This window comes from Arachis duranensis, chromosome 1 (assembly GCF_000817695.3).
Source record: "Arachis duranensis cultivar V14167 chromosome 1, aradu.V14167.gnm2.J7QH, whole genome shotgun sequence".
Lineage (NCBI taxonomy): Eukaryota > Viridiplantae > Streptophyta > Magnoliopsida > Fabales > Fabaceae > Arachis > Arachis duranensis.
This window is the reverse complement of record NC_029772.3, coordinates 87084838-87095081: the sequence shown is the minus strand read 5'-3', so window position 1 is coordinate 87095081 and position 10244 is coordinate 87084838. Positions and strand designations below refer to the sequence as shown.

The 10244-nt window shown below is 38.1% G+C and overlaps 1 protein-coding gene across 1 annotated transcript; it reads right to left on the bottom strand.

Moving 5' to 3' along the window:
* Window positions 1-1273: 1273 nt before the first annotated feature.
* Window positions 1274-3927, bottom strand: LOC107491415 (uncharacterized). Its single transcript, XM_016112268.3, has 6 exons — window positions 3176-3927; window positions 2881-2932; window positions 2393-2476; window positions 1936-2000; window positions 1673-1828; window positions 1274-1598 (listed from the first exon to the last, which is right to left on the bottom strand). The coding sequence occupies exons 1-6, from the start codon at window positions 3848-3850 to the stop codon at window positions 1548-1550; spliced, it is 1083 nt and encodes a 360-aa protein (XP_015967754.1). The 5' UTR covers window positions 3851-3927; the 3' UTR covers window positions 1274-1547.
* Between the last annotated feature and the right edge of the window lie 6317 nt (window positions 3928-10244).

Sequence of the window (10244 nt, the reverse complement as noted above, 5' to 3'; positions counted from 1 at the left end):
TGATTTAGCCTAAGCTTAACCCTACTCTCAAGGTAGGGAACCTATGGAGGTATTTTTTGTTACGCTGACGATTAACCTATATACCGTCTCAAAACAAAATAAGTTATTTTTTTAGTAAACATCCAATTTAGTTCCCAAAAATGTTTAGATTAGATACCTTAGTCTCCAAATTTTTATTCTTTAAAAGTCTTTGAGAATTGCTCTCATTAAACACATTAGTCCTTGAGTCATTTTGAGTCAATTTTTCAATATGCATATTAGACAAATAAGTCCCTAACAAATTTCATTATTAAATGATTAGATCCTCAAAAAATACTCTCTAAAACAAATTAGTTGATATTCAAAATGAGACAAGAATCAATCTGTTCGACAAAAGTAATTTATGAAGACTTTTAGAGAATAAAAATTTTTAAAAAATAAAAATTTGTTGAAAACTAAAGTGTCCGATCTAAAATTCCTTTGGATCATTTATCTATTATAATGCCTCTATAGTCCTCCACCACCTAGGTGTGTGTTTGGATTGGTGTTTATCAAACTTAGAATTTGCATGAAAGTGATTTTCTAGGTAAAAGTGAGTTTGTGTCAACATAATTTATGTTTGACAACTCTATACGAAAATTGATTTTAATAAAATAAATATTATTTAGATAATATTAGTTAAAATCACTTTTAGATATATAAATATTTTTTTCTATTATTCATAGTAATATTTTTTAATATGCTATAACTTATTATTATTATTATTATTAATTTATTTAATTTACTTTACTTAATGAAATCAATAAATTATATTATAAAAAATAATAAATATAATACACAAGAACTATAATTATAAAAATATACAATGTCGAATTAAATCTATAAATAAAACAATAACATGTATAAAAAGTATATTTAGTAGAAGAACATTAAAAGTTTAGAGTTAATGATTGAATGCCAGTGAGTGAATATAAAAGCCAAGATTTTTTGCTTCTTGTAACAGTGAGTTTGAGAACAAAATCTCAAAAATTGAAACCTTCCTTGTCATTGGCACTTTATTCCCTGTCACTTCACCGGAATGCGCTCAAGGAAGGTAGGGATGCAGGAACCAGGAACTGCGCTTTTAAGGCCGTTTTTCTCCTATGTTTCAGTCGTTGACTGTTCTTATTCTTCCTTGTCATGCTTAAAAAGGGGTCTCTTTAGATGAAAGTTGCGCACAAGGTGGAGGACAGTCCAGAAAAGTTCTGCCAACCACCTAAACGCCCCACAGGCGACGAGGATGGAAAGGAATGAATTTGGAAAACAATAAACAACTAATTCATTCTGTTCTATTCACTTGAAAGTTTAAACAAAGACTGAAACTGAATATCTACAAAAAGGCTTTCTAGACATCCCACACTTCCCCTCTTCTGTGATGACAAACAGAGGCACGTATAGCCTGTCAAACTATAAATATATGCTTCAACTTCTCAAAATATAAAAGTTGCATAGGTACCTAATACTTGTTTATATTTCTAAATACTTTTGCAAGCCTTTCTGTTAGCAGCATCAGCCACAAGGTGCGACATCTATGATTCTCGAACTCGATCTCGCCAAGATCCTTTTCTCTTGGCCAGCACCTGAATCCAAATACAAGGATTACTTAAATGACTCATCATGCTTATCCACATAAGTCTGCAGAGAAACCACTTACCGTTTCACTTAAAAGGCTTGTAACAACAGCTTTTTTATCAACTTCTTTCTCATTCTCCCTTTCAGGCTCACTGTCAGTACTGGTAGGAGGTGGAAGTGCTGAAGTACCAAACATGGCTTCGTCATGAGCAGCTTGAATTTGTTCCTCCCTTCTTGCCTTGATAAGAACATGGATTCTATGTTCAGTTTTCCATACATAGATGATGCATGTATGTTAACAAGGAACAAAACTGACTATTCATGAATATAAGAAGAGGAATATACCTCTATTTTAGAATACCGGAAACTCTGGCCAATTTGCTTGACCAAGGAGGCATCATCTTCAGCCACTGCAGATAGGTGGGCAAATACAATCAGTTCAATTAAGTTTCAGGCTTCAAGCCAAACCCCAAACCATTACTCATTATCATTTATAAGCAAAAATATCATTGGCATTCAATAATTAAAAGAATCACCATGACTAAGCAATGAACAATTAAAATCAGTAAGTATTGATGGTATTAACAAGCACACAACAACGGTACTCAACATTGGATCAATTAAAAATGAAGTTTACATTATCATGATTCAGGACCCTGTGCTGCATTATCAGGAAAACATAGGAAGACTCAAAAAGCTGTCCATTGGAAGGATATTTGAACATTTTAAAACAGATTATATTTGCAGTGAAGAAGTCTGGGTAAATTTATTTAGAATAATGAAATTGGCAAACAAGTCCAACCTTCAATTTCCTCATCTTCAAGAGGGGCATCCTTGTCAAACTCAAATCGCTCCCAGCCCTTACCTTTTTCTGAGTCTTGGGCCGCTGCATTAAAAAATATCCCACGAAATCAAGTTGGTACAACGTGTATAAACCAGCACACTTGCTCAATAATAAGTAACTATTACTGTATTCTCTTCAAGTCTGAATGTAAAATATTTTTCATAACCCCAGCCTAAAATTCTGATACCACATGGTCACACACTACAGCAACCAGAGATATTCATGCAAAGTCAAGTTCACCTTGTATTTTCGCACAGTAAGCTGTTGGAAATTGTTCTTACACTTGATTACCACAATAGTAAACATAAGCAATATATAGAATAATAGAATCAATGACAATGACAGTGTGAACATTTCATGGTTCATAAAGCAAATTAGAATATGCAGAACAAAGCTGTGCATCAAAAAGCACCACCTGAAAGTCTGAATAAGGACTATAGACTTACCAGTTTGGGAGAGCTGAAGCTTCATCTTAGCTTTGACTCTTTCAGCAGATGACTGTTTGAGTAATTGCAAAGTGAGAAAACTAATTAAGATTTTTACTTTTAAGAAACTAACTAAATACTAAGCAGTTCTACAAAGTACAAACAATAAGCTCCATTACTACTCACATCACTTAGACAACAAGCTTGGCATGGCACAAATAATTAAAATTGAAATAAACCAAAGTATCAAGCACAAACACTTCTTTTTCTTTTTCCTTTTTTTTTTGTTCTTTTAGGGGAAGAAGATTGAAGATACCATAGTGTCATAACCAGAAATAAGCTTGGCATAATCAACCCCAGCATTGTTCCCCTTTCTTCTATCATCTCGATCCCTATTCTTCTCTGACCTGCGGGGAGAAACACTTCTACTCCTGCTCCTGCGTCTCCCTCTACGCCGCCTCTCCCCATCGGAATCGCTTCTACTTCTCAACCTGCTCCTTCTTCTTCGTCTCCTATCCCTATCTCTATCTCTGTCTCTATGAGAGTGTCTCTCTCTGCTTCTGCTTCTGCTCCTACTTCTCCTTCTCGATTCCTTTCCCCTCTCCCTACATCTGTCTCTACTTCTAGTTCTGCTTCTGCTTCGTCTTCTGGTGGTTGGATCGGGTTCCCTATCTCTGTTCTTCTCCGGAACCCTAGAAGAATCGGGGGCGGGCTTTTTCTTGAGCTTGTCTTGAATGGAGAGGAGCGGCGCTTGCTTGTCAGACTCCGACGACAGTGGCGGCGGTGGAGGAGAGTTAGAATTGGAAGGGGCGGAAGCTTTGACGAATTTGGAAAGAAAGGAGGAAGAAGAAGAAGCAAGGGCTGAGCCTCGCTTTGGAGCGTCGTCGTTTGAAGGGGCGCTTGAAAAGCCAAGCCCTTGCTTGAATCTGGCAGCTCCTTCGCCCTTTCTGGTAAGCTCGTCGTAGTATGCTGCCGCTTTTTCTTCCTCCATTTCTTTTCTTCTGCTCCCCCTTTTTTTTTTGGTTAATATTGCCTCTTACTCACCCATCTCAGGTTACGTCATTACGACGATGATCATCTTTACCAATTACCAGGTATGTTTTATTTATTTATTTATTTATTTATTTATTTCTGAGATGGTCTTTGGCAGAAATTATTTTAGGGTAATTCACCTTCATAAACCAAAGCCATTCCAATATTATTTGGATTTTCCAAACTCAGAAATATTACTAGATTGTCTCGTTGCATATTTCTATATAAATCGAATTTATCGAATTTGAATTAGAGTTGTTAATAAAAATCGAATCTACTGGATTTGAATTATTTAAAGTTGTGATTCAAAAGTAAATCGAATTTATAGGTTTCAATTTATATAAATTATACTAAATTGAATCAATAAGATTCGATTTAGCAAATCGAATCCATTAAAATCGATTTACAATGGTATTGGGTAATGGTAAATCAAAACCATTAGATTTCGGTTTACTAGTATGTATAAATACGAGTAATAGTCCTAACGTATATCAATACGAGCTAAACGTGAATTTTTTACCACTCGTAATGGCTAGTGATGAGAGTTTTTTAGTTCTAGTATACTATAGAGGGCCCATTAAGAAAAAAAGGTGATCGGGAATTAAATTTACCGACAAAGATCCGCTGAGTGTTTTCCTCAAACCTTCGACGAGTTTCACTGAGTTTCAGAATACTATACTCCAGAAACTAAAGCTGCATGGCGTGAAACAGGTGGAGAAGTTATTCTACAAAATTTCGATTTTCGTGTTGGGCGATGATGTGAAGTATGATTCATTCGTCATAGGCAGTGACGAAGATTTGCAAGTTCTGTTCCGTTGTCGTTGTCAGTTTTCTGAGGTGAAGACCCCTGAGTTATTGGCAAAACTTGTGGATGTGGTCTGTAGTTCTGTAGTTCTAGAGGATCGAACCAAAATCCTCAATTCTCAGCAATACCAACCTGCTCTAGTTCCAAGCCTGTTGGTGCCTCGTCAGCTGTGCCGATGATTGTACCTGAGGTAGTTTTAGTTGCATCTCCATCCTTTGCAGCTAATCTGAATTGAAACTGTGACGGAGGAATATGTGACACTGGACCCTTGGGTGAGGTTGCGATTGCGATGCCCGGTACTCCTATTATGGTCCCGATTTTCGGAGAGGGTGGAATACCGGATGGCGTTGAGGATACATTGCATGATGATGATGATGATGTGGGTGGAGGAGCATCTAGTTCAGGAACTCATCAGTACCCCCCACATTTTTCAACTTTGAACTTGGATACCATGATAGTGTCGCGGGGTACCATAGCAATTTCAGGATAAAGAGGAGATCGTGTTAAGCGTGAAGACTTATAGCATCTGTTGTGAGGTTGAGTACAAAGTGTTGGGGAACGAGTGCACATGGCTCATTCGGGTTAGCCTCCGCCAGTGCAGAGGTATTTGAGAAGTAAAATGGTACAATGGTCCTCATACTTGCTTGGCCACATCGATATCTAGTGATCACAAGATGCTTGATAATCATCTCATATCGGCCTTCATATTACACATGATCAGAGCTGATGCTGTTGTCTCGATCAAGGTACTACAGAATGCAACAGAGGCACGTTTCGGGTTTAGACCGACTTACAGGAGGGTTTGGATGGATAAACAGAAGGTCGTAGCACAGATTAATAGAGATTGGGAAGAGTCATAAAATCATTTGCTGCGACACGTACTGGATGTGCAGATCATGAGGCCAAATAGTGTCGCGGGGTTGAGGACGCGCACTGTGAGGGTTGGTGGGTAAGTGGATGACTCATCAGCTTATTTCCATAGGCTTTTCTGGACATTCCCACTATGAATCGAGGCCTTCCATCATTGCAAGTAGTTGGTTAGTGTCGACGGGACGCACTTGTACGGCAAATACGGTGGTACGCTACTTGTCGCGATTGCTTAGGACGGCAACTCCAATATCATTCCTATTGCATTTGCACTTGTAGAGGGTGAGAATGCAGAGTCTTGGTCAATATTTTTATCTCACCTTCGACAGCATGTAACGCCTCAACGGGGTATTCTAGTCATACCAAATAGGCACAACGGGATAAAGGCTGCATTGGAGGCTGCTGATGGTGGCTGGCTTCCGCCTAATGCATACCGGGCTTTTTATATCTGTCACGTGGTGGTAAATTTCACCATGAGTTTCAAGGGCAAGGATGCACAGAGGTTTTTGTGAATGCTGCTTATCCTAAGACTGAGGTCGAGTTTCACCATTGGTTTGTCTCCCCATCACCACCCTGATGCGTGAGCATCTTGTTTATCTTTTCCTAGTGAATTTGCACTTAAATTGTAGAGTTTAATTAAGAATTAATTATATTTTAGCCAATATGAATGCTATTTTGAGTCTTGGGCAATTTTATCTATTTCAGATAGCATTCGGCGGAATTTGACGGAGTTTCTGCAGCACAAGAATCAAAGGAGATGGCTGCGAGGAGCGACGCGCACGCGTGCCTGACACATGCGCGTGATCTAGAAGTATCCATGGTGACGCGTGCGCGTGACTGACGCGCACGTGTGAATTGAAGATTTGCTCAGTGATGCGTCCGCGTGACCGACGCGTCCGCGTGACCGACACGTCCGCGTGACTTGCGAAGAAGACCAGTGATGCGTACGTGTGATTGACGCGTACGCGTGACGTGCGCGATCTACAGAATTTACAAAAAGCACTGGCGTGGATTTTGGGCCGCGTTGTGACCCAGTTTCCAGCCCAGAAAACACAGATTAGAAGCTGCAGAATGGACAAATCAAGTGGTCCCCACCCATCAGCGAAAGACTTGTAAATTAATTCGAATTTAAATTCAAATATGATTTTTAGGAAAAGATATTATTTTTAGATAATTAGATTTTAAAGTTATTAGGATTAGTTATAAATAGGAATTTAGATGCCATCAGATAAGAACTCTGTATATTTTGACAATCCTTATTTTCTCTCTGAACCATGAGCAACTAACCCTCCATTGTTAAGGTTAGGAGCTCTGTCTATTTGTATGGATTTATTCGTTTGATCTTTCTAATTTAATCCATGTTTAGATTTATACTTCAATCATTGTTTTCATTCTTTATTTTATGAACATTGAGTGGAACGGAAGTATGACCCATGTTCTAATTGAGTTCTTGTAAAATTTGGAAAAGCTCTTTACTTGAACAACAGCTTGAAAACATATTATACTGAATTTCTAATTGTTTGTATTTAACGGGATACGTGACATATAATCCCCTTATTTTTGGATAATTAGGATTCTTTTGGCATATAAACTAGAAATTGATCATCACCCTCTAATTGGAATTAATTGACCAAGGAATTGGCAGTTAATGAATTTTAGAGGAGACTAGGAAGGTCTAAGGAATTAGGGTCTAGTCAAATATAGTTTGCCATGAAATTAAATCTTGCATGATTAAAGTAGTTAGTAAGAAAAATAAATCAAAAAAAAATAGATAACTCTCAAACCTTGACTGCTTTCTCAAATATTTTATTCCCAACTCATTGCTGCTTGCTTTCTGAAATTCTTAAAGTACTGTTTAATGCTCTTTGAATATCTCAAAACCATTTTCTACTTGCCTAACTAATCCTATATATCAAACGCTAATGTTGCTTAATCCATCAATCCTCGTGGGATCGACCCTTACTCACGTAAGGTATTACTTGGTACGACCCGGTGTACTTGCCGGTTAGTTTGTGGGTTGTAAAATACTGCACCAAGTTTTTGGTGCCGTTGCCGGGGATTGACTGTGATTAACAACTATCAGTTATTTGATTGTTTAGGTTAGGCGTTTTATTTTTAATTTTATTAAAATTTATTTTACAAATTTTTTTTAATAAATAGATAGCATGAATATTTTTCTTAATTTCTGAAATTAAGTTTGGTGTTGACTATTTATTATCTTTTTTCTATTTATTTATTTATTTTTTATTTAGTATTTTTACATAGGATACCTCACTTGGAATTCTCTGTACTCTGACGTAGAGATTCCCATTCTTTCTTGTTTGCTGTTTGTTTATGCGCAGGAACAGAGACAAAGAACATCTCTTAGACTTTGATCCTGAACCTGAAAGGACTTTCAGGCGGCGTTTACAACAAGCAAAACTTTACAAGGCTGCAGAATCCACTATGGATCCAATTAATACTGATAATACCAATGCGACAAACCCGAATGAAAAGAGAATTGCGGTGCCTCCTATTGCTGCGAACAACTTTGAGTTGAAGCCTCAACTGGTCACTCTGGTGCAACAAAACTGCCAGTATGATGGTCTTCCCCATGAAGACCCAAATCAATTTATCTCTAGTTTTCTGCAAATTTGTGATACTGTGAAGACAAATGGAGTAAACCCAGATGTGTATAAATTCATGCTATTCCCGTTTGCTCTAAGGGATGGAGCAAAGCTATGGCTAGATTCTCAACCCAAGGAGAGCTTGGATACTTGAAACAAGGTGGTTACTAAATTTCTCACTAAATTTTTCCCACCAAAGAAGCTGACTAAGCTTAGGGTGGAGGTTCAGACCTTCAGGCAGAATGATGGTGAGACTCTGTATGAAGCTTGGGAGAGATACAAGCTACTGATTAGACAATGCCCTCCAGACATGTTCTCCAAATGGACAAAACTAGATATCTTCTATGAAGGCATGGGTGAAATGTCCAAGATGTGCTTAGACAATTCTGCAGGAGGTTCATTGCACAAAAAAAGACACCGGAGGAGACTATTGAGCTTATTAATTGGTTGCTAGCAACCAATATTTATACTCATCTAACAGGAATTCCGTGAACTCTGAGGGTCCTCAGAAGAAGGGTATCATGGAAGTGGAAGCTCTTAATGCTATTCTTGCTCAGAACAAGCTTATGTCTCAGCAAATAAATCTACTTACTCAACACATGGGTGGCATGCAAGTCTCAGCTATCAACACCCAAAATCCACCTCAAGAGATCTCCTATGACATGGGAGGAAATTTAGTGCAAAATGATAATTTTGGGTATGCTCAATCCTCTTCTGAACAGGTCAATTACATGGGGAGTGGTTCTAAAAATCCCAATAATGACCCCTATTCTCAGACTTACAATCAAGGATGGAGAAATCACCTAAATTTTGGGTGGAGAGACCAACCTCAGAGACCTCAGAATTTCAACAATAATTCTCAGGGCGGCTTCCAACAAAATAGTTACAATAACCACCAACCTCAGCCTCAGCAGGCTAACTCCAAATCCAAGGAAGATTCTAATTGGGAGATGATAAGGAGTTTTATGTAGGAAACCAGAGCCTCCATTAGAAACTTAGAAGTTAAAATGGGCCAGCTGAGTAAGCAAATACCGGAGAGGTGTACAAGTACATTTCCAAGTGATACAGTGGTGAACCCAAGAGAAGACTGCAAGGTTATCCAATTGAGAAGTGGTAAAACAGCTGGTTCTGAGACAAGGGCCAATGAAGAGCTAGTTGAAAAGAAAGCTCCAGAGGAGAAAAAGGATGAAGTGGAGCACGCCCCTCCAAAGCGTGCAGACAACCCATTCCCTGACTCTCTAGACACGTATCTTACATTGCCAAAGGCTCCTGAATACAAGCCAAAAATGTCATATCCTCAGAGACTTCAGAAGGCTTCCAAAGAAAAGCAGTTCTCTAAATTTTTAGATGTCTTCAAGAAGCTACAGATTAACATTTTCTTTGTAGAGGCTCTAGAGCAAATGCCTCTCTATGCTAAATTTATGAAAGAATTGTTGACCCACAAGAGGAACTGGAAGGAACAAGAAACCGTGGTATTAACCAAGGAGTGCAGTGCTATTATTCAACACAACATTCCTGAGAAGATGCCAGATCTAGGGAGCTTTGTGATTCCTTGCACCACTGGAGACGTCACCATTTAGAGAGCTTTATGTGACCTTGGAGCTAGCATCAATCTAATGCCACTTTTAGTAATGAAAAAGCTTCAAATTGAGGAGGTAAAACCCACTCGTATTTCCCTTCAACTTGCTGATCTTTCTATTAAATTGGGTGTTGTTGAGGATTTACTTGTTAAAGTAGGACCATTCATCTTTCTTGTTGATTTTGTTATATTAGACATGGAAGAGGAGGTAGAATCCTCTATTATACTTGGTAGACCCTTTTTAGCTATAGGTAGAGCTCTGATTGATGTACAAAATAGTGAATTAATCCTGAGGGTCAATGAAGAATAGGTGGTCCTTCATATTTTTGAAGCTCTCAAACACCCTAATGATTCTGAAGGGTGTATGAAAATGGATGTTATTGAACCACTTGTTCAAGAGGTACTAAAAGCTGAGGTGCATGATGACATTTCTGGATCCTATCTCTGAGTATGAATTAGTTGAAATTGATAATTTACCATCCCAGAAAGCTATGGT

Excerpts from the sequence above, each read along its gene's own strand:
- LOC107491415 (XM_016112268.3), bottom strand. The coding sequence starts at position 3,850 with ATGGAGGAAGAAAAAGCGGCAGCATACTACGACGAGCTTACCAGAAAG. Across the intron at positions 1,829-1,935 it reads TCCGGTATTCTAAAATAGAG|GCAAGAAGGGAGGAACAAAT; the intron begins GTATATTCCTCT and ends GTTCTTATCAAG. Across the intron at positions 1,599-1,672 it reads CAAGCCTTTTAAGTGAAACG|GTGCTGGCCAAGAGAAAAGG; the intron begins GTAAGTGGTTTC and ends ATTTGGATTCAG.